General features: G+C 44.6%; 1 protein-coding gene and 1 non-coding gene across 3 annotated transcripts; both read left to right on the plus strand.

Moving 5' to 3' along the window:
- Nucleotides 1–15,908: 15,908 nt before the first annotated feature.
- Nucleotides 15,909–24,832, plus strand: SLC25A3 (solute carrier family 25 member 3). Of its 2 annotated transcripts, none has more exons than XM_056846823.1 (7): nt 15,909–16,081; nt 19,144–19,268; nt 21,418–21,597; nt 21,697–21,878; nt 23,585–23,757; nt 24,405–24,515; nt 24,596–24,832. In XM_056846823.1, the coding sequence occupies exons 1-7, from the start codon at nt 15,928–15,930 to the stop codon at nt 24,754–24,756; spliced, it is 1,086 nt and encodes a 361-aa protein (XP_056702801.1). In that variant the 5' UTR covers nt 15,909–15,927; the 3' UTR covers nt 24,757–24,832. The 2 variants fall into 2 exon arrangements, with proteins under 2 accessions (XP_056702801.1, XP_056702800.1); XM_056846822.1 differs by lacking the exon at nt 19,144–19,268 and adding an exon at nt 19,425–19,549.
- On the plus strand, nt 22,029–22,267 carry LOC130475903 (small nucleolar RNA SNORA53). The gene has a single exon (XR_008933273.1). It is a non-coding gene; the product is annotated as a small nucleolar RNA SNORA53 (small nucleolar RNA).
- Nucleotides 24,833–24,923: the final 91 nt, after the last annotated feature.

Raw genomic sequence — 24,923 nt, forward strand, 5'->3', positions numbered from 1 at the left:
CCTCGGTACCACCATCGGCACTGCCCTCGGTACCACCCTCGGTACCGAGGACACCCTCGCCTCACTTGGACTCTCCGTTCCACTCCTACTCTGAGGCAGACCTGGATCCTCTCGAAGACCCTCTTTTGATTGCGGATCCGGACCCGCTAGACCCGGCTTCCATGGTACCGACCCCCTCGGTACCACAACAGATTTTCCAACCAGCCCCCTCCACTTCTGGGCCCACAATATCCCCCGAGTTGGTCAAGGACTGGATTGAATTCTGCCGCTTTAGACAGCTCTCCATCAGGGGCGAACCGGTGGTCCTTCACACACCTCAACTGCCCTCCCCATTTACCCCTCTGACTCAGCGCACTCCTAGACCGGAGTCCGAACTAGAGGAAATGGGGTCAAAGGATGAAAGCTCTGAAGATGTATCAGAACCCTCAGCAGATGAACTGGTGGGGGACACAGATGCTATTTCACCATCTGAAGACCTCAAGCTCCGGACGGAGCAAATGATAAGGATGGCTGAAGCATTGGACATTAATATTTCCACAACGGACAATAGGCCCAAGGACAAGATCCTTAGTCGTCTCTACCCCGATACACCGGGGTATCAGTCCTCTATGTTCCTTGTTTTGGATGATAATCTTTACACTGTTCTTTAGTCTTCAAGATATGTTTAACAGAAACACTAATGATGAGTTAGGATGCTCTGGATTTGAAGCTGGTAGTTGGAATTAGTTCAGAGTAATTTGCTGAGATGAGTAAAAGCTATATCTGCACAAGGCTACAACCTAACTAATTCAAGTATATGCAATAATAAATTTGGAGTGTTTTAAGAACAAGGGCAGGCAGGAAGGAAAACCCCACAGCATTTTGCCACCCTTGAATCTGACAGCCACCCTTGCTTTCTGGGTATGAGACCACTTGGATCTGTTGGACTTAGTCTCATAAAAAGGATATATATATATATACCACAGCATAAAATAGGTGTCCTCACGTTCCTCAGTTTGTCACGGAGAGTCAGAGAAAATAGGACTGAAATCCACAGTTAAAGATTGTTTGAATAATTTCTAAAGGTCAAGTAAAAGTACTATCTACAGCAGCATGTGGTGGTTTGTATACTTGATAACAATTAAATGGGGGTAGTGCAAGTGGTCTTGTACTGTTCATTTAAAATTTGGGGGCAGTTGTGGCACCGGAAGAAAGCAAGGTTGTATTCTATCTCCTTTGACCCATGGGGAAAACTTATAAGTACCATAGGTGTTTGTGTGCTTTCTTCCCCCAAGGTAGACAGATAAAATTTCTAGAACTTTTGAAGACATGGAGAAACAGATTTTTGGAGGGGAAGGGGGGAAGTAAAATTTGGGGGGGGGAATATGTGGAAATATGTGGTAGTTACCTACCAAATGTAAACTACAATTTAACCAAAAAATAACAACCATCGCATATTTGGTTTGTTTAGTTAAGAGTATAATTAATGTCACCCCTCCCACCCCACCCCCCAGCATTGGGGTATCCTATCTTCCCCGGTCAGCCAACAGCAGGGAATTGCATAGATGCCACTCCATCTGCTCGGTCATATTTCGGTTGGGGAATTAGCTGGAGAGACTGTTTTGCAAGAGGCAGGGGTAGCCAGGACCTTTTACCCTTTGTATACAGAGGTCAAATCCCAGTGGAAAACTCTTAATAAAGTGATTTGTTTAAGAATGAATTTGTTTTTATTGTAAAAATAATCTTTTAAACTCATACACACAGCAAAACACAAATTCCGATACATTCAAGAACTTTGAGAATAAAGGTATGAGGGGGAGGACACAAGAGTAAGAGGTTCCAAATTATTTAGGGTGGTTAAAACAATCAGACTGAAGAGCTTCAAAATAATCTTTACAAACTGGAAGAATGGGCATTAAAATGGCAAATGAGATTCAATGTGAGCAAGTGTAAAGTGATGCATATTGGGGCAAAAAATCCCAAGTTCACATATACACTGATGTGATATTGCAAAGGATATTGCAGAACTTGAGAAGGCGCAGAAAAGAGCAACCAAAATGATCAGGGGACTAGAGCAACTGCCCTACGAGGAGCTGTTAAAATGCTTAGGGCTGTTTAGCTTGGAAAGAAGGCGGTTAAGGGGAGACATGATAGAGGACTATAAAATTATGCATGGTATGGAGAGTGGACAGTTAGAAGCTTTTCTCTCAATACTAGAACGTGGGGTCATCTGAAGCTGGAGGGTGACAGATTCAAAACTGATAAAATGAAGTATTTCTTCACACAACAAATAGTTAAATTGTGGAACTCCCTGCCCCAGGATGTGATGGTTGCCAACTTGGAAGGCTTTACGAGGGGAGTGGACATGTTTGTGGAGGAGAAAATAACATAAGAAAGGTCCTGCTGGATCAGACCAAGGCCCATCAAGTCCAGCAGTCTTCACACAGTGGCCAACCAGGTGCCTCTAGGAAACCACAAACAAGACGAGTGCAGCCGCACCATCCTGCCTGTGTTCCACCGCACCCAAAATAATAGGCATGCTCCTCTGATACTAGAGAGAATAGGTATGCAGCACGACTAGTATCCATTCTAACTAATAGCCATGAATACCCCTCTCCTCCATGAATATGTCCACTCCCCTCTTAAAGCCCTCCAAGCTGGCAGCCATCACCACATCCTGGGGCAGGGAGTTCCACAATTTAACTATGCGTTGTGTGAAAAAATACTTCCTTTTATCTGTTTTGAATCTCTCACCCTCCAGCTTTAGCAGATGACCCCGTGTTCTAGTATTATGGGAGAGGGAGAAAAACTTCTCCCTGTCCACTCTCTCCATTTTATAGACCTCTGTCATGTCTCCCCTCAGCCACCTTCTTTCCAAGCTAAACAGCCCTAAGTGTCTTAACCGCTCCCCATAGGACAGTTGCTCTAGTCCCCTAATCATTTTGGTTGCTCTTTTCTGCACCTTCTCAAGCTCTGTAATATCCATTTTTAGGTGTGGTGACCAGAACGGTACACAGTATTCCAAGTGTGGTCTCACCATAGATTTACACAAGGGCAGTATGATAGCAGTTTTATTCTCTATTCCTCGTCTAATATGGCCAGCATGGAATTTGCCTTTTTCACAGCAGCGGCACACTGGGTTGACATCTTCATTGAGCTATCCACTACCACCCCAAGATCCCTTTCTTGGTCTGTTGCTGCCAGTTGATAGCATACGGGCCTGCCTAAATCTCCAGGACTGGACCTGGCAACCCGGTATGCAAGCGCACAGACTGCTTTCTAGCCGCACGCCTGCCTCAAACGCTACTGGGCAGTCGCGGCGCGACTCATTTGAAACTGACACAGCTGCTCTTGCCAGCCCGGGCAACCAGCTACTAGGAACCAGATGCAAAGGGCTGTCTCTCGTGAACCTGAGAGGAGCCATGTTCCTGTACATCTCTGTTTTAGAAGCAGCCATTTCGCAGAGAGCTGACAGCCACGTACCCAATGCGAGCTGCTCCCCCCTCCCAACTTCCTCCGTTGCTCAATGAGTCGTTAGCAGTAATCCTGATATCCAGATGAGTCATCCCTCCTGTCCAGCTGCAGAGACCCCAGGACATTTGCACAGATCGCACCTATTGTTCCGGAATGTAAATCCCATCAGCAGAAAGATTCTTGACCATCTCGGGTTGTGAAAGCCATTGGAATTATAATAGATTTCCAAATTCTCACTACCCTGCCCCGGTAGACACAGCTTAATCCTTTTGTCCACCTTTTTGCCACCTGGGAACCTGGGAGGGGTCAAACCCCTCTTCCCGCCCCCAGAAAACAGTATAATTAGGATACCCCTGGCCCATTCATAACACCTTAGGTCTTTCCTGGCACCTTTGCCGTTACTCTGTTGGTTTGGTCTGCGCAGCCTTACCACGCTCCCTCCCGCCTTGCTGGTCAAGCCCACGGGAACCCCTACCCCCATCTCGGTCTTCCTTTTCAATCTGTTTATAGTCTGCGTGAGTTGGACAACACCTCATCTAGATAAGGTAAATATATTGGGTCTACGATATCCTGCCAAATTGGCAAATTTCCCTGTACTACTGCCTTTAATTTACTAGCTTCTTGTATGCTTGTGATGCACCATTTGAATGCCTGAATACATAAACACTGTTTAATTTGGAACTCCTAGTCTCTGTCTTTATTCAAACGTCTCATTAAACGGATTCTGGTATAGTTGAGTGCGAGATCGCTATAAAAATACATAGTTGCCGATTGCTCAGCTAATTTCCCCATATAAAGGAGCAATTCGGCTAACAGATTACTGGTGGAGGAATGCGGGCACTCCTGCACGTCTGAATACATGCGAGTCGGCACGTGTGTATTTAGCGTGTTGACGTAGGAAAAAGTTTTTGAGACGCTTTGAATTTCGACCAGTTTTTCACAAAAAAATCAATTGTCAAGTAAAACGACAGTGTGTGTGTGTCTGAGTGTGTGGCTCTAGTGAGCGCTATCTTGTGGGTTGGCTTCTCCCCCCTTCATTCTTTCAGCCCTAAGTCTAGCCGCCAGCTGAGCTATCTTCTCAGCAAAGCAAGGAGACTGAACGGCTTTGCCCTGGGAACCACCTCTCTTCGGAGACTCCCCATTTGAACGGCTGTCTGGGTTGGGTGTTGCAGAGTAAGGTTGCACGTAGACATCTGCACCTACACGTAGGCCAATATAATATTCCCCCCCCTCCTTGAGAAATCCCCCGAGAGGAAACGATCTCTCCTCTCCCCTCTCAAGTCACCCTTACCAGGCGTTGCCTGCTGAATATTATTTCACTCACCCCGGACGCGGAGTGAGGTTATTGGGCGAGTATAAGCGCCCCAGCATAGGGTTGAAATCACCCAGAAAGACCTAGGACGGAGGAGTGGCCACTCCCGCTAGGCTGGGATACGCAGTTTTCCCTTAGGAGTTCTGCCAGGAGTATCCCCAAGTGGAACGCGCACCAGTCCCTTAGGAGCGTGCCAGGAGCGTTGCCACTAATACAGGGTCCCCAAGTGGAACGTGCATCCGTCCCTTAGGAGTTTGCCAAGAGCGTTCCCACGACAGAAGGGTTCCCAAGTGGAGCGTGCACCCGTCCCTTAGGAGAGTGCCAGGAGCGCTACCGCGACTGAAGGACATTCCTCTGATAAAGGTTGTCCCCATGTGCTGAGACGAGCCCGTCTCCCTTAGGAGCGAGCCTGAACCGTCTCCCGCAAGCACCAATCAAATGTGCTGAGAGGAGCCCGTTTCCCTTGGGAAGCGAGCCGGAACCTTCTCCCGTAAGCACAGAAACGCGCTCTCCTTCCTTAGAGGGACAGCCAGGAGCGTTTCCCAGTCTTGAAACCAGCAGTTTCCCTTAGGATATCTGCCAGAAAGTTAGTGCAAGGTCTACCATGACCACATTGAAAAAAAAGAAAAAAAAGCAGGTTCTCCTTAGAGGATCTGCAAGGTAACATCTCCCCTATTAAGGCAGGCTCACCCTCCTTAAAAGGGAATATTAGAGCCAAGTCCCAGCAAAATCACCCCCAGCGTAAGGAGAAAAGGCGGTGGCAGCGCCTGCTCTCTCTCTAAGTTAAAGTGTAGCTCAGTTTGAATCCTTGAACCCTCCTTCCGTGCTGAGCTGCTAACCCACAGCCAGCGATTTAGAAAATCCAAGGAGCCCTGATTGACTCAAACCCACTTCCTTTGCGGTGAAAATAAAAAGGGCAACTTGTTGCCAAATCCCCCGCCATCCTGCAAAACCCACAGGGGGCATTTTAATCCAAAGAGATCAATTCAGGCTCAACCCCCCCTCCTTTTCTCCACTGAGAAGCATTGTTTTTGCCTTACACGGATCAGCCAGAGTGATCCTGCCCTTCCCTGAGCTATAGTTTACCATGGCAGAGAAATCGAACAGTGACCCCAGCCACAACAAATTAAAGAAATGGCTGCCAAAATTGGGTGGGTCCCGTGGTGGTCTTTCGGGGTGCAGTATCGGCAACAGCAACCCAGTTAGATCCCGGGCAACTGGTGCTTTTAGTAAGCACTGTGAAACCTCTCAACCTAAGTACCAGGAAATGTGTGAAAAATCAGGAACCAGCACACAAGAAAATGAAAAACTAAAATCAGTAGAAAATGAACTAGAAAAAGAGAGGAATGAGTTATCTCATGCTCTCCTCGAAACACAAAAAGAATTAAATCAGGTAAAAGGAGTGCTGATTGCTGCTCTAAGCAGGATCACCTCTCTGCAACAGGAACTAGACCATTCAGGAGCCAAAATTCAGTCTCTCCAGCAGAAGCTTCTGACCCAAGACAAAATTATTAAAAACCTTACTGTCTGCCCCCCCCCCCCCAAAAAAAAGACCGGACAGCAGAGGATCACCATTCCCTCAATTGACAAAGGGAACCAGCAGCCTCTTCCCCAACTGAGAAGAGCTCGCTGCAAAGTTACTAACTGACCTACAGCCCCAGGAACACCAGAATGCGAGGCTGAGCTCAAGTAGCTTTGAAAGTACGATCAGACACCATTGAATTTCATGCTAAAGGAAAATGCTGTTCCAAGCAGCCGCTGGAACTAACTTGGGATATTCCAAGCTTCTTGAGTATCCCTCCTTTTCTCCCCCTTGTGTGAGTGAATGCATGTGTGAATGTTTCCCCCCCTATATTTTGAGTAAGAATTAAGAAGTCCAGACCATGTTCAAAGAAAATGCTGCCTCCCCATCCTAAGGGAATGGTAAAGTAAATCATTTTTGCTCCCTCTGTAGGGAATAGAAGGGCACCAGCACCAGCCCAAGTTTAACCCTTTCTCCGCAGGTTAATAAAGGAAAGCAAGCCTCCTCAGGGAGGACGCTTTATCTCCTGGTCTTTCTAATGTAATGTTGAATATGTGTAAAAAGTAGCCATGATGTGCAGTTGTAATGAAACCTCCCTGGGTCAGAGAAGTCTATCTGGCACAGGAAAAGGAAAATTATATAACATGTTTTTCTACTACAGGAAATAGAGTTGTGTGTGTGGTAAATATGATAAATCGATATTTAGGGTACATGCTTTTGTGAAGATCTGGCCAATCTCACAGAAACATCTGCCTTGGTTCCCCAAAAGTACAATGCGGTTTGCGCAAAATTGGCATGGGGCACCAAATGGAAATATGCAAGGGAGCACGCTCCCCAAGTGCCTGTATGTTTGCAAGTGAAACTAGCATGTGTGTCTGTATGAATGCTTTCCCAAGGTACCTGGGAAAGTAAGAGGAAATTATTCCCATGTGCTCGTAGAGTAAATATAAAGTTAATTTTACTGCGCAGTAAAAGTCTCCTCTTTAGTAAATGGTAGTATATTTGTAAACCTAGATTCTGCCTTTTGTAAATATGTGAAAAGTGAATAATGAAGGGGAGAGCCCCGTGTGCTCTGCCCCTCCCCCCCACAACCTCCCCCCACAGCTCCCAGCCCCTCTTCATTCGGTTTTATAGCTATTATTGCTGTGTTGGAGAAACTTGAAGGTGAAAGTATGTTGACATGGTGTGAGGAAAAAAGGTGTTTAGAATATAAAAGATAAAAGAATGGTATGGCTAATGCTTTGGGACTGCAGCCCATAAGCAGCGGCCAAAAAGGATTGTATTGTTATAAGAAGGTCAGTGAAGAGTTTTGAAGTGTACATGAATAAGATGGTCTCGAGAGTGGTAACTAAAAATAAGGTGGGGCTGCAATCCTAAATGATGCAGCAGCTGAATGAGTTCATCCAACATGGTAATAATCTGTAATCCAAGCAATAGGATTCCCCCCCCCCATTTTTATCTTTTTGTTCCTCCAAAATGTTAGGGTTGTTTCAGGAAAACAGCAACCTGGGCTCTCTAGCCCCCTGAAGCAACCCCCAAGCTCTCATTCTAGTTGCACATTTTGGTTCTTGCCTGTCATGGCAGATCCCATTAATGCAGCTCAATGTACATCGTGCACCCTGCACGTGCACAGAGATACAGTCCCTTTTGGTAACCTTTAGTTCTCACCCTTGATCCTTCCTCAGGAGGAAGCTCTCATGCTTGCTTGCAACTTAAGCTCTGTAAGAACCTTGTGATTTGCTCAGTTTTAGCAAACTCACACCAGGACCTCACTAAACGTAAAACCCAGGTGCTCTATTTTTAAAAGATGGATTTTTGCTTTAATTTGGTAAACAGTTTGGAATTTGATTTTTGTGTGGATAACCCCTGAGTATCAAGACTCACCAAAATCTCATTAGGAACAGGGAAAGCCCCATTGCTCTCCCTCCCCTCGCTCTTTAGACAAACTGGAACCCACCCCGGCTTCCAAAGTGCACTCTGCATATGCCCAGTGGTGCCACACAGCCTTCTGGCGCGGGTACACCTCACGGAAACAATCCTTTCCTCCTCATGCATTCAGAGGAAAGGAGGGGGGGAGAAGATATCCAATCTACTTTTATCTTTGAACCACTGTTATTTTTGAATTTGGAACTCTTTAAAGGAAAGAAATATAATCAATTTTTTAATGTTGAAGTCGAGTTGAAGTTTTTACTCGATTTGAAGTTGATTTGAAGTTTTGAATTTGGAAATTTTTTGGAAGAGAGAAATATCAGATTTTGAGCTGGGTTCATTTTCTTTTCAATTTATTTTTGAAAATCTTGAAAAAGTCCTGATTTTTGTTTGTTTCAACCTAGCTTCTTCATTCCCTGGCATGCTAACAAGGCTATCAGGGATATGAAGGGGGGGTTGGAGAAGCAAACCGCCACTGGAAGGGTCTCTTCCTTCCCCTCTTGTGATCTTGTAATACAATTACCTGGCATTCATTAACAGTCTTGTTTCCTGATCCATGCCAACCAACCAGGAGAACAGGGAAGAAGAGTAACCCCCCACCAATTCTGTTCTGTTTACAGTGTTCAACTTTCTCTCCTTTAAGAAACCTCAATGCTTTATGCATACTACAATGTGTACTGTCTTTGATTATTAATGGCAGCCTGCATAAGGCTGCTCCCTGATCTAACTTGCTCAAACGCCACTTGTCTCTATCATATGAATACCTGCCTGCTTTGTAAGAACTTAATAAACAACCAGGTACTCCCTCCCCTTGGGAAACAAGGGGAAGAGGAACAAAAAGTCTTAATGCTCTATTTTAGCCTTGCAACTCTGCTCTCAGCAATCAATGCTAGTTATATACATGCCTGCTAGCCTTTTTTTGCTAGATTTCTCCCTGCAAGGACCCTTCTACCAGAAGAGCTGACTGCATTCAGCTCTCTCCGCCTCAGTGTTTTTGTTTGATTGTTTGCCTTGCCTTAAGGTGCAATGCAAATGCAAAGCACCCCCCCAAGCCATCAATGTGTCTAAGTAATATTGTTAAGTATGCAAGCCTCTACTCCCGGGCACCTGCAACTACTGCTGGAACTCCCTGCTGTATGCTCCTTTGTTCCTCTATGCCACCTCCAGGCAGGAGACTCCTGGTCAGCAACAATCCTGCTGCAAGCCAGCCTGCTGGCAAGGTGCCCCAAAGGTCGCCAAAGGAGGGAGGGTAGTCAACAATGGGCTTGCGAGAATGCACAGGGAAGGGAACAACTAAGAAATCTTTCCTTGCTAACAGGGCATGATTAAAAACTGGATCTCTGCTTTAAAACCAAGTGTCTCCCCCTCCCATATAGCCAGGGTAGCAGTCAGTTTCTATGTAACCCTCGTATCTATGTATTGCTGTAACTGGTTCAAGTGGGACCCTGCGCTGATATTAATATCCAGGGCTCTCTCTTGTGCCAACCTCCAGGACAGACCTGGACATGCCCCAAAGAAAACATCCAAGATCCAGCGGCCACTGCTTTGATTGCTCCCGCCAAGGAGGGAGAGGGGTGATTTCATATGTGTATTCTTCAATGTGTACAATACAGGCTGCAAGGGCCAGCCCCTTGGAGCCATGATGTCCTGTATGTTTAAGTCTATGAACTCCCCCATATGTTTTATACTATTGTGATCTAACCATCAGAACAAAGTAGTTCCTCCAGCCTAAACCACTGAAAGGTGCAGCCAATTAAGCATCAGATCCTGGTAACACAAGCCTGCTTAGCTGTGCTGATTATTTTTCTGGGGTGCTGGGTGAAACGGCAGCTCAGCAAGCTGGAAATTGTAAATCGCACCACCCAACTAGCATATAAGCCGCTCTAAAAGAAAGGGAGGAGGGGAGGAGATGGAACCCTCCATTTCTCCACTCCCTCTCTCTCTCTCTCTCTCTCTCTCTCTCTCTCTTCTCTCTCTCTCTGGCTCGTCTAGCAATTTTATTATTATTATTGTGGCAAGTAAAAGTGTGTGACACAGATATGCCACTCAAATGGAAAAGGTGATGAATTAAGTTTTAAGGGTTTTAATTTTGCAAAGGTGTAAATATGAATGATTGTAATGCCTAGTGCTAAGTGCAGAGGCCTCCCCACCTCCGGAGGTCTGCCAAGATCAAAGCATGCTGTGCGCGCACACCTAGATGAATGTCATATTGTTGTTTGCATCATGTGAATGTTATGAATTTTAGTCCTCACCAGGGAAGGTGAGACAGCCCCCCCCCAAAGAAAGAACCCCCAGCATCGCAAAGCCCCCATAAGTGAAAAGGACGGAACACTCCCCCTTCCATCAATTCAAGATCTATTCTTTAACATTTAGAGTGGGGTTGTTATTGGCCAAACCCCGGGCACAAAAATTGAAAAGGTTTTTCTCTAAAGTTGGCTCCGCTAGTGGCGTGTCATCACACCCACCGTAAAGGCGGGAACCTCCATGCAACTACCGATTTCAGGCTGTTGAAGGAGAGACACACCAATTGCTGGAGCAGAAGAAAAACCCTGGGGAAAACCAATAAAACCTTACAACGGTGGGGTGTGCAAGCACTCGGGCCATCCTGGTTTTGGACGGCCCACCCACCAATGCAGGAGAGCCTCCACTACCACCGCATGGTCTCCTAAAGACACCCATCCTGAGATCACAGGGGCCCCCTCCTCCCGAAAAACAAGTATACCCACGAAAGGCCAACATTTCCCTTAGTCTAGAGAACCTGTTGCTATCCCTTTAACGGACAGCACCTTGGCTGAATACCTGTCTGAACACCAGGAGCAGTCAGTTACCCATCAAGCCCCTGGACTCAAAAATTTGCATAAGCCGGACCCTTTGGTGCAGACTGAGTCTGCGCAGTTTTAGCATGAAGTCCCCTCGCCCCCTCCCCTTGGAGCATACCAAGTCAAGTATAGGAAATGTTATTGTATATGCTGCTTTGTTTAGTTAGAATTCTATCTTTTACCAGTATAGGAGAGGTCTCCCCCCGAGAAGGCGATTCCGGCTCCTGTAGAATCTCCTGTTAGGAAGAGACCTCAAGGTCCTGGTTACATAGTTAGCCCGCTCAGTGGGCTGACTATCCAAAACCAGAATGATCCGCGTGCAATCCAGAAGGCCCACCTGGGCCTAGTGGTAAAGGACCGCATTTACTGGTGGGTGTGGGGACATGCCACCAGGGAAAATTAGCTTAGAGCTAATGGATTGCGTCTCGGTCTAACTTGGTCCCCTAGCCCCGGTTACCTTCTGCAGACTGTGTCCAGCTAAACCTCTCATCTAGTATTTTTCTCATATGTATAAGAATAGGAAACCAGGAAAGGCCTTACAGACACCTGGATATAGAAATGTTATTGCAAAGGTTTTATTAGGAAATGTGTAAATGTATTGTGTACCATAATACCCTGCGCCTTATGCAAAATGCCTCTCCTCCCCCAAAATCGCCTCCAACGTGATATCAAGCGAAGGTCCGCAGCTCGAAAGGCCGCGAGACTAGGAATGATTGACACCTTTCCCTTACGGAGAAATCCGAGAAAGGCCGGCCTTTGCCGATAGGACCGCATCCGGGCTCTTTCCCCCATCTGTTAAGTCTGTTCTTTGACCTTCATAGGCGGGGCTACCCCTTTTCGGCTTGCCCCTTTGGAAAAATTGGCTGGGAACAGTCAGGAATTTGATGGCAGTTTCACTATGGTACTCGCGGGAGTGGAGCTGTCTGGTCTGGCCTTTGCCTTGGAGACCCATGCCGGTTATTGTCGGGCCGGTTTTGGACCACCAGCCCACGGCCAGCGCTGGGCCGGCTCAGTAAAGAGTAGAGGCTAGAAAGTCCTCCGGGTCCACGACAGCAGTAGACGCACCCAACATGGCGACCAACTCAAATTTGCAAAATAGCCCGCCCTGAGAAAGTCAAAGACAGACCTAATCCCCCGCACGTGCCCCTACAGGTCTCCAAACGGAGTACCCAATGTGTAGTCGCGCTAGGGGCCCCCACAGGTGCCCCTACCCAACATGCCAGTATGCCCGCCATTTGCATACGACCGCCCCTCCAACCCTAAGGCTCTAGTTATGCATATATGTTTTAATGCGTGTGTTGTGTATATATTTTGTTTGATCTATCTTTTACCAAGAGTATTGAGGCCCTTCCCGAGGAAGCGATTCCAGCCTGACCAAATGGAATCGCTTCGTTAGTCAGAGCCTCGACGGTTCGCCCGGCGGGATCATCCGGCCCGAAACCAGAATGGCGCGAGTGTAAGCCAGCAAGGTCACCTTTGGTGACCCGCCAGATAGGCGCCACCCCCGAGAGGTACCATAGTGAAGACCGCGCAAGCGCGAGTCTTCATGATTGATGGATGGCTATGGAAGGCGAGGGCATCCACTACAATAGATCAACCCTAAAAGGATATAGTGGGCACAAAACCAGTGCGCAGAAAGGGTCCCAGACCACTTGACCCCTTGATGACAGGATGAGGTGCCAGAGTGAAATGGTATAGTAATCTTATTGTGCCCCTAGCATGGCCCTAGATCTAACCAGAATGCCTTGCAAGGCTGTATGTAAATCACCCCACGCCCCCTTAGTCAGGCCATCCCATACCTACCCTCGAGACAGGCGAGGCCCCGAAGAGTGCTACCGAAGAAGCACGAAGATAGCCGAGCCCAGCCGATTGCCAACGGAAGAGGCAAAGAAGATCTTTTTTTTTTTAATTAGCTCCCCCCCTCTCTTTACCATGGGGAGGAGCGAACTGGAAACCATTGTGTTTATGTGTACCTTCACCCTTCTACTAGGAGGGGAACGAGATTTTCCAGATCCTAAAACGAATGCTTGTAAACCAGCGGTATGTCTTTCTATCTTTGTCTATCTGTAACTTTAAAAAGGGTACAAAGTTTTTCCTTTTTACATCCGGCAGTTTTGCCTAAGGTTTTTTCTTTGTATCCTATGTATACTGTTATGACTCAATGTATATGTTTTCAGTTTGTTAGTTTAGCAATGTAAGCTTGAGTTTAGAAAACAATGTTTTATTTTGTACTGTAAGATGAACCGGATGCTTTGATACATGCAATGCATCCGCCCTGAAATATGCTTGCAAATTTAACAATGCACACTTCTTGAGAGGTTGTCCAACTTCACTAGGCGGCCCCGTTTTTAATCTAAGGTTTTAGTATAGGACAAATGGTTCCCAAACCTCCATTGGCCAATGCAACCCGACCCCGGTGTCTCCAATCAAGACTTCAATCAACACGTGTTAGGTGTGCCGCCATTTCAGACGTTGTCTTCAGGCGGCAAGGAGGGGAATTGATAGCATACGGGCCTGCCTAAATCTCCAGGACTGGACCTGGCAACCCGGTATGCAAGCGCACAGACTGCTTTCTAGCCGCACGCCTGCCTCAAACGCTACTGGGCAGTCGCGGCGCGACTCATTTGAAACTGACACAGCTGCTCTTGCCAGCCCGGGCAACCAGCTACTAGGAACCAGATGCAAAGGGCTGTCTCTCGTGAACCTGAGAGGAGCCATGTTCCTGTACATCTCTGTTTTAGAAGCAGCCATTTCGCAGAGAGCTGACAGCCACGTACCCAATGCGAGCTGCTCCCCCCTCCCAACTTCCTCCGTTGCTCAATGAGTCGTTAGCAGTAATCCTGATATCCAGATGAGTCATCCCTCCTGTCCAGCTGCAGAGACCCCAGGACATTTGCACAGATCGCACCTATTGTTCCGGAATGTAAATCCCATCAGCAGAAAGATTCTTGACCATCTCGGGTTGTGAAAGCCATTGGAATTATAATAGATTTCCAAATTCTCACTACCCTGCCCCGGTAGACACAGCTTAATCCTTTTGTCCACCTTTTTGCCACCTGGGAACCTGGGAGGGGTCAAACCCCTCTTCCCGCCCCCAGAAAACAGTATAATTAGGATACCCCTGGCCCATTCATAACACCTTAGGTCTTTCCTGGCACCTTTGCCGTTACTCTGTTGGTTTGGTCTGCGCAGCCTTACCACGCTCCCTCCCGCCTTGCTGGTCAAGCCCACGGGAACCCCTACCCCCATCTCGGTCTTCCTTTTCAATCTGTTTATAGTCTGCGTGAGTTGGACAACACCTCATCTAGATAAGGTAAATATATTGGGTCTACGATATCCTGCCAAATTGGCAAATTTCCCTGTACTACTGCCTTTAATTTACTAGCTTCTTGTATGCTTGTGATGCACCATTTGAATGCCTGAATACATAAACACTGTTTAATTTGGAACTCCTAGTCTCTGTCTTTATTCAAACGTCTCATTAAACGGATTCTGGTATAGTTGAGTGCGAGATCGCTATAAAAATACATAGTTGCCGATTGCTCAGCTAATTTCCCCATATAAAGGAGCAATTCGGCTAACACAGTGCAGATCCCATCAGTGTATATGTGAAGTTGGGATTTTTGGTCCCAATATGCATCACTTTACACTTACATTGAATCTCATTTGCCATTTTAATGCCCATTCTTCCAGTACGTAGAGATCCTTCTGGAGCTCTTCACAGTCCGATTTTGTTTTAACCACCCTAAATAATTTGGTGTCATTGGCAAACTTGGCTACAGGTTGAAAAGCACTGGTCCCAACAGATCCCTGAGGCACCCCACTGCTCACATCCCGCCATTGTGAGAACTGACCACTGATTCCTACTCTCTGCTTCCTATTTTTCAGCCAGCTCTCAATGCATAAGAGGAGAGGGCTATTCATGGCTGCTCGTAAAAATGGATACTACTCATGATGCATACCTATTCTCTCCAGGATCAGAGGAGAATTCCTATAATATTAGGTGCTTTGGAACACAGGCGAGATAATGCTGCTGATGTCTTGTTTGTGGCTTCCTAGAGGCACCTGGTTGGCCGCTGTGCGAGCAGACTGCTGGATTTGATGGGCCTCGGTGTGATCCAGCCTGGCTTTTCTTATGTCCTTATGTCTAGACTTTTAGAAATCGATAATTATAAATGGCTTTATATTTGAACTTAATCTGAAATGTGTAGAACTTGGGATAGGCACTCTCAACCGCACTTCGCAGATGTTTCAGCGACAGCGGGTCGTAACATTTCAGCAAGGAACAAAACGCGCCCTCGTTCTTTCTGGTTCCTGCTAGACTAGATTAGACTAGAGTTTAATCTGGTGGGTGCCAGTGCGAGAGGCGTGGCGCCACCCAAGTCGACGCCTGAGGAGAAGCCTCCCGCTACCCCCAACCCCCCTCACGCTTTTCCCTCCTCTTGACGCAGGCGGGGGAGGAAGGGGGCGGGGAAACATCTGCGGGCGGGCGGGTAGGAGAAGGGGCGGGGTCGTCTCTTCAGAACGTCCGTGAAGCGACGCAAGGTCGTAAGGCTTGCCGGCCAATCGCAGCCCGCCTTTGTGGGCGAGTGCTCCGCCCCTTGCGTCAGAGAAGGACAAAGTCATTGAGGAAGGGTGATAGTCGGCCTCTGAGCGAAGTCGCCGGCCGGGGAGCGGACGAGGAGTGGGCGCCGCCATCTTAGAAGGCGAGTCCCTGGGGCCGATTCGTCGGAGGGGGCGCTTCCCGCGGAACCCGCTCCCTTTTTCCCCCTTGTGCGTCTTGGATAGCAATGCTTCCTCCGGGGGGGGGGGGGTACATGTTCTGTCCCGGGTGCAATCCAGTCACACTCATTGCGATGGTTCCCACCCTCTAGGTCCTTGCTGCCGCCGCCATGTTCTCGTCCATCGCGCCGCTGGTGCGGCTCAACCCATTCCACGCGCCTCATCTGCAGCCGCAGCAAGAAAGTGTCCGTTTGAGGAAACGTCCGGTCGAGACCGTGGAGGCCTCGTGCGCTCAGCGGACCCTGGCAGCCGCATCGGCGGATGGTAAAGAAGGCCGGGGGGGGGGAGAGGACGTGTTTGTGTCAGAAGGGTCCTCCTGACCCTTGCAGCGCTCACTTAGGGGCTGGGGCCTCCGAGCCTTGCGTGTAGGGCGAGGAAGGTCATGATGGCCTTGGTCTGTGGCAGGGGCCGTCAGGGCCAGCCCCCCTTTAAGGAGCTCCAGCTGTGGGCCTGGCTGAATCCCTTCTGCGCCCTAGTTTTGCCTGAAGCCGCGGGGGGCCCACGAAGAGGCCGGTTCCGCGGGGCTTGGTCGCTGTCTCTGTAACCTTGGCGCTGGAAGGCTTTCGGCCTGTTCTTGGGGTCTGACCACAGCCGATGCCTTTCACCACTGGCAAAGGGCAAGAGTCCAGTAGCACCTTAAAGACTAACAAAAATATTTTCTGGTAGGGTATGAGCTTTCGTGAGCCACAGCTCACTTCTTCAGATACGAAGTCCAGTAGCGCCTTAAAGACTAACAAAAATATTTTCTGGTAGGATATGAGCTTTCGTGAGCCACAGCTCACTTCTTCAGATACGAAGTCCAGTAGCGCCTTAAAGACTAACAAAAATATTTTCTGGTAGGGTATGAGCTTTCGTGAGCCACAGCTCACTTCTTCAGATACGAAGTCCAGTAGCGCCTTAAAGACTAACAAAAATATTTTCTGGTAGGATATGAGCTTTCGTGAGCCACAGCTCACTTCTTCAGATACGAAGTCCAGTAGCGCCTTAAAGACTAACAAAAATATTTTCTGGTAGGATATGAGCTTTCGTGAGCCACAGCTCACTTCTTCAGATACGAAGTCCAGTAGCGCCTTAAAGACTAACAAAAATATTTTCTGGTAGGATATGAGCTTTCGTGAGCCACAGCTCACTTCTTCAGATACGAAGTCCAGTAGCGCCTTAAAGACTAACAAAAATATTTTCTGGTAGGGTATGAGCTTTCGTGAGCCACAGCTCACTTCTTCAGATACGAAGTCCAGTAGCGCCTTAAAGACTAACAAAAATATTTTCTGGTAGGATATGAGCTTTCGTGAGCCACAGCTCACTTCTTCAGATACGAAGTCCAGTAGCGCCTTAAAGACTAACAAAAATATTTTCTGGTAGGATATGAGCTTTCGTGAGCCACAGCTCACTTCTTCAGATACGAAGTCCAGTAGCACCTTAAAGACTAACAAAAATATTTTCTGGTAGGATATGAGCTTTCGTGAGCCACAGCTCACTTCTTCAGATACGAAGTCCAGTAGCGCCTTAAAGACTAACAAAAATATTTTCTGGTAGGGTATGAGCTTTCGTGAGCCACAGCTTACTTCTTCAGATACAGCTGTATCTGAAGAAGTGAGCTGTGGCTCACGAAAGCTCATATCCTACCAGAAAATATTTTTGTTAGTCTTTAAGGTGCTACTGGACTCTTGCCCTTTTCTACTATTGCAGACAGACTTACACGGCTACCCACTGTGAATTAACACTGGCAAAGTGGGCTATGGATGCTGTAGGAGAGCAATCCTCAGTTAATAGGAACGTGCTTGTTCTCACGGTAACTGGTTATCACTCAGTTACCTTCTTTATAGGCAACGTGTGTCCAGACGAAAAGGTTTGCACAAGGTCACCTAGAATGACGCGAGGGAGGAACTGGGACTCTCTGCTTTGTAGTGCCCTGTTTCAGTGTGATTGGGTTGCATTTTTGTTTGTGCTGAGGAGTGTGCTTGTAGCTTGGTTGGAGTTAAAGCCCAAATAAGAAATCCGTGGTTTGGGCTTTTTAAAAACCGTATTGGTTATCCCCCTCCACATTGCCTCAATCCTCAGTGCATTTATGAGGGTGTGATTTCGATTTCGATCTATGAAAACAAGTTAACGTGGCTGCTCTATAAAACTCAGCAGTTTATTTTTGTGCATCTTGAAGAGATAAGCGTGGTGCAAATATAGTTAAGATTTACAAATTACAAAATGTACAAAATTCAGAAACATTGAAATTATGAAGCACTTTCCCGTTGTGACAACAGTTGTTAAATCCCGACTTTTTATTAGGGGTTAGTGTGTAGATTTGGAACAGTCACTCTTAAAAAAAAGTTTTAGATTTTGTTTTAACAAATAAACATTAAATCATATCCACAATAATACATGTGAAGCTTGCCATTCAAAATTATAATTCAGTTGCCAGCTTCTTTGAATTACTTTATTCTTTGTTCTTCACATATTCTTCCAGATCTGTTAGCATATTTATTACTTGCTTATTAAGCATATTTAACCTAAATCTTTCTCCTTCTGTCTCACTTAATAATTACAAGAAGTTATTTCATTTGTTATGGATTCGTTCTTAAAATAAAACCTGAACTCAGTTTTGTTTGGGTTTTCCACTTTTAATTAAAAATTGCCATTGTACAAATAGAATACAGTACCTGTACCAAGCAATTACCACCATTATTATGGAAAATGTTTCTTGATACAAATTGATGGCTTTGGCTACTGCCAGTTAAAGGTCTTTCATTGCTGGTAGCAGCAGTAATGAAAAACGGATGGAACCTCCTTCTATGCCATTGAAGTTGCAGCAGCTCTGGTAGAAAAGTGAAATTGTTACTTTTTGCTGTGGATAGTTTGAGGTCTCTGCAGCTGTAGCAGCAGAGGTGGAAAATGGAGGCCTGACTTAACCAGTCTTAGTTCTGTAGTGTGTAGAACTTTATAGGTGTTTACAAATGGAGCCAAAAATATAATACTATGCATGTTTCATGCTAAGAACTTTGGTTTTAGCAGATGTTTATCCAGCAAATTAAAAATAACATTTTAATCACTGTGCCTTAAAGTCTCTGCTTGCACCTAGTTAAATGTTGACATAGCATTGACATTTTATTAATGTAAATTGAGAAATGTATAACAACATCTTCAAGCAAAAATGTATAAAACGGGCATCCCTTACATTGACATGTAGCCATTTCATAAATTGCTGGAACACAAACATGGTTCAGGGAAAAAGTACAACTTGCTGAGATCTACTAAGAGTAATCAACTTGAATAATGAAATGCCAGTTTTGCAGTTTGCAACTTGTATCTTTCTTTCTTTTTCACTTAAACAGAGGACTATAGCTGTGCATATGGTTCGGGCAGATTCTTCATCCTTTGTGGCTTTGGTGGGATTATTAGTTGCGGTACAACACACACAGCTTTGGTTCCCTTAGATCTCGTTAAATGCCGAATTCAGGTTTGAGTGCATGTTGAAGTGGGATGAGTATTACAGTATGATAAAGTGTGATCATCTTACTAACAGAAATGGAGCAAGACTTTGATCTTAATCTCCTAGATTATACTTTGGCATGTGAGTTAAGTAACAGCATGGTGTGTCTTTTTTCTGATGCAGAAGAATACAGTTGTGAATATGGCTCACTCAAGTTTTATGCTCTCTGTGGCTTTGGTGGGGTCCTAAGTTGTGGTCTGACACACACAGCAGTCGTACCTTTGGATTTAGTGAAGTGCCGTATACAGGTTTGTAAGCTACCAAATAATAGAAACTTCATGTTTTGTCTCTGGAGTAGTCTTAGAAATGCATTTTGGTTTGAATTTGGTAATAAAACACTGTCATGCAAATATACACCCAAGTGCTAGTATTATGGGAGAGTGAGGAAAAGTTCTCTATGTCCCTTTCTCCACTTTGGATAATTTTATAGACCTCTGTCATATCCCCCATTAGTCTTTTTTCAGAACTGATAAGAGCCTGATCTCTTTCCCAATGATATGTAAATAGCTTGTTGAAAATCCCTTTATACGAAACTATTCTAAATTAAAAATTTAACTACGGTGAGAATTAGATGACCAGAAGTGACAAATATGAAAATTAAACACTAATAGTTTGTACAGGTTTTGGAATGTTTATAACCAAATAGAACCTTAATTGGTTATGGAGGCAAATGTGGCTGACCTGTGTGTTTTTAGGCCAAAACTTTGCTACCAGAAAAATAAAAAGAATGTATGCTAGGTAGCTTTAGTTAAATGTCTTTAATGCGTATGTAAAAGTTTAATGATAATTTTATGCATGTTAACCCTTTTTAACTAATGTGGAATTTTAAAATGCACACTTATAATATAATAAACTGGACGCTTTCACTTGTCCAAGTGAGCCTACATTGCTTAAATCTAGTTATGTGACTGGCTAGGTTACCATTGAAAACAAATAGAGAAACACCCTAAATATGTTTACATTGAAGTGAGTTTCATTGAGTTGTGAAGATTGTTCCCCAGCAAGTGTGCATAGGATTACATCCTTGGAGAACTGTGGGAACACATGCTAAAATGGTAAAGTAACAATAATGGGATGCAAGATTGGATGAGATGCTAAATACCCAGCTCTTCTAGTGGAAAGTGAATCGTTTGATTGTGCTTTTGATAGTGTAATTGAAAAATATGGTTGTGCAAAAGTAACTGCTCCAAAGCCTTAAATGTTAATCATATCTGTGTTCTTGTTTAAAGACTGAACAGCTAGTGCAGTTTCATTCAAGAAGTCATCTTTAGAAAAGTTATGTTAATCTAATACAGTCACACTTAAATGGGAGTAAGTTTCATTGACATCAGTGACTGTCATAAGATCAGACTGTAAAGCAGTTAAAGATGTTGAGGATACATTCTTGACCTGTATGTGATCCAAATATGCATTACAGAAAATGTAATCTGCTCAGACTGAAGTCAGAAAGAGACCAGAAAGTAAGAGGAAAAGTGAAATGGAACAAGTCAATAGTCAGTGGAGGGCAACAGGAGGTAGGAAGTGTACTGGATCAAAGTGTATTGAAAATGTGTACTAAGATCTGGACAAGTGTATTTTCTTAAATTATGCCAGTGTATTAATTCCCTCATTAAGATATTTTAGAGTTCGTAAAATGTTTTTCCCTCCAAGACTGTATATCTAGAGAAATTAAACTGAATTTCAGCTACTTTCATAGTTCTGTGCAGTCTTCTATCTAGTGTAGACTGCTGTGAAATGTAACAATATGGAACAATTTCTTCTGGTACTGATGTGCTTAAGCTTTCAACTTGCCTTCATTCTGACATCCCTTTGCTTTCACACTGTTTATTTCCTTTAAAAATGCTACATCCACACTGCCTTTGCTTGCACTAAAATTGCTACTGTTGCCTTAACTTTAAATGCTTCTAATAATAAAAGATCAAGTTCAGTATGATATTGTTATGTAAAAAAAAATACCAGAAATACATGAGTAACAGTGCATTCCTAAGGAGTTACTCCAGTCTAAGCCCATTCATTTCAATGGGCTTAGACTGGAGTAACTCTCTTTAGGAATGCAGTGTAAGTTTGGAGTTTCACAGCCTTTGTAAGATGACTGTTGATTTTCAAATTCATCTAGGTGGATCCACAGAAATACAGAAGCATTTTCAATGGCTTTTCAGTCACTGTCAAAGAAGATGGTGTTCGTGGCTTGGCTAAGGGATGGGCCCCAACCTTTATTGGATACTCCATGCAAGGGCTCTGCAAGTTTGGGTTCTATGAAGTCTTTAAAATCTTATATAGCAACATGTTGGGGGAGGTAAGATCTTGTAGCACTCAGAAGCACCTCAACTAGAACTTTAGTGAAGATCATATGAACATCTTTAACTGTTATCTCAAATATTTCTGTTTATATTAGGAAAATACATATCTGTGGCGTACATCACTTTACTTGGCTGCATCTGCCAGTGCAGAATTCTTTGCTGATATTGCTCTGGCTCCAATGGAAGCTGCTAAGGTTCGCATTCAGACGCAGCCTGGTTATGCTAACACGTTGAGGCAAGCAGCTCCAAAAATGTTTGCAGAAGAAGGTATTTGGGCGTAAGTATTGGCATCAGTGAAGCCAAGGTTCAGAGGTGCTCTAGAACTCTGTTGCATGGGGACAAGCCGGTGATCTGTTTGATAGTTGATGCAAGGTTTAGTTCCCAATATAAATTGGATGGTATTATCAATTGAAGCACTTCCGAGACCAACATGCTCCCTTAGATCCATCTTTGTTGATGTCTTTTGTGCTGAGTTCTGCTCATAGCTTTGGTTCTGAGTAGTTCCAGCTAAGGGGCATCAGCAACTTTATTGTTGTACAGTCAAAGATGCTTGAGTCATTGGCATGTGAGAAAAATATACCTGCACTCTTAGCTTTTTATGTTCTGATAGATGTGGCATATGCATGCCATTTTCTGCTATCAGGATTTGGCTGAAGTGTGGACATTTTTATCTTGTTTCTTTAAAGGTTAAGTAGAGATGGCCTCTGAAAGGGCTATTGTGCAATTATCAAAGTTGGACATTTTGAAGACCAGTGTTTTAAATGCCGTTTAAGAAAAGGTAGCATGCTACGTAGAGTGGTCTCTACCATCCTATACCAACCGACTAAACCTGAGGCCTTCTAAATGTAGTTATTGCATAAAATATTCACTCCGATGCTAGATTAGGGTTTTCACACCTATGCCATCAAAAAGGGGGGTTCATCTTACATTTGAGTACAAGTTAAAGATATGCCCGATATTTTTTTGGTGCATAACCTTTTTAATAGGGTCACCTTACATTCAGGGTTGTCTTCATTTCAAGTAAACACACTATAAGACTTTGAGGAAATTGGATTTTTTTAAAAACAACATTGCTTTTACTCACTACCAGGATAGAAGAAAGATTTTCAGTGATGAGGCTTAAAACAGTTTAGATAATATAGACCTTTTGCTGGATTCATCAAGTTTAAATGTTGTAGTGGCAACTCCTTGATTCAACAGCCAAGCTGTTATGCTTGAGGTAAGGACTGGCGTTCCCTTTACCTCAAGATTCTCACAGTGTAAATGTGAGCTCCTATCAGAAACCACAAATCATTAAACTGTTTCCCCTATAAATTGGTCCCTGAGACATCTTCAATCAACACGTTCATTCTGCTAGCCTCCTTTAATGTAAAATGTCAACTTTCAAACTACCACGCTAAACCAAAACCCTGCCTACAAATATTCACTGCTTTAGCCTGTTTACACACTAGACAGCCTCTGAGACCTAGATAGTTTCCTAAGTCATGTTCTCTCCCAGCTAGCACTCTGGAGGCACAAACCTTCCTCCAATCTGATTTGAGCTGACATGAGAACTTTTCCTTCCTTCCCCAGCTGTACATGGGCCTTGATTGGTTATTAGCTGCTCTGTACACTAACCAAATCAGGTGTACAGGGAGGATTGGTGACTGACAGAAAAGAGATAAGACTTCTGCCCATCAGTCAGACAACAAGTTGTATTGGAATGTGTGGGTTGCATCCATTCTGTGGCAAACTGGAAATGAATTTCCATGTGTACTAGTCAAATGCTGTAGACAAACATAACGTAATATGCTTGTGGTAGTGATGCAGGCTTTTTGTCATTATGCACAGTTGATACTAAATATTTGAATTTGGTTGTTCAGATAGCTTACCGGCGAGGCATGTATAGTTAAACACTTGAATTTGGTAAATACAGACCTCAGTTTCAGAGTAATTCCAGAATAGAAGAATGACAAGTAAAATAATTATTTTTCTATTTTAAAGTTTCTATAAAGGTGTTGTTCCTTTGTGGATGAGGCAGATTCCATACACAATGATGAAATTTGCATGTTTTGAACGAACTGTGGAAGCCCTATACAAACATGTTGTTCCCAAACCAAGGAGTGAATGTTCAAAGGCAGAACAGCTGGTGGTTACGTTTACAGCAGGCTACATCGGTAAGGAAACATTTAGCTGTTGCACTAAATGTATAGCTCATAGGAATCTGCTTATTGAACTACCTAGGAATGCTAATGCATGAAGAACATCTAGTAATACAAGTCATTTAAATAACGGGGTTTTGCATTTATGTCCAAAGATGATATATGGCATTCTGCTTTTGGATAGATCCCTCTGGATCAAAAGCTGGTAATTAAGACCAAATCTTGAGAAATATGCCTTGTATGCTTCCAGAGAGAGCCAGCGCGGTGTAATGGTTAAGAGTGACATTCTCTAATCTGGAGAACCGAGTTCAGTTCCCCACTCCTCCACATGAAGCCTGCTGAATGACCTCAGTTAGGCCAGTCACAGTTCTCTCAAAACTCAGCCTAGGCAGAGGGCAAAACCACCTCTGAACCCTTACCTTGAAAACCCTGCATGGCTGCCATAAGTCGACTGACTTGACGGCACTTTCCACCACCATGCGTCCAGATATATAAACTATTCACACACTTTAAGAAAACCTTGTTCTATAACTTTTGGAACAAGTAGCAAAGTTATTTGTCTTGTCTCCCTGTCCTGAGCAGTTGTGAGGTATCCATTTGGAATCAGATATACATACAATTAATGGATAACTAATATTGAAGTAATTTCTTTTTTTTCCCAGCTGGTGTTTTCTGTGCCATTGTTTCACACCCTGCTGATTCTGTTGTGTCTGTTTTGAACAAAGAAAAGGGCAGTTCAGCTGCACAAGTCCTGAAAAGGCTTGGCTTCAAAGGTGAGGATTCAAATGGTGGTGGAACTGGGCAAACATATGAACACTCCAAATTACTAAAACTCTTCTGTTGTGTTCAACAGGCGTATGGAAGGGTCTGTTTGCCCGTATCATCATGATTGGTACTCTGACAGCATTACAGTGGTTCATCTATGACTCTGTGAAAGTTTATTTCCGGCTTCCTCGCCCACCTCCACCTGAGATGCCAGAATCTCTGAAGAAAAAGCTTGGGCTTACTGAATAAATGGATCATGGACTGGCTGATAGCAAAACACTTTATATGTATGATGTGTAGGAGAATAAAGTCTTCTTTCTTGAGACTTCATTGTCACCATTGGTCAGAATAAACTATGCTAGAATGACTAATGTTGTACTTGGTACCTCATACAGATATTCCTCCAACTGATTAAA

This window comes from Euleptes europaea, chromosome 3 (assembly GCF_029931775.1).
Source record: "Euleptes europaea isolate rEulEur1 chromosome 3, rEulEur1.hap1, whole genome shotgun sequence".
Taxonomy (NCBI): domain Eukaryota; kingdom Metazoa; phylum Chordata; class Lepidosauria; order Squamata; family Sphaerodactylidae; genus Euleptes; species Euleptes europaea.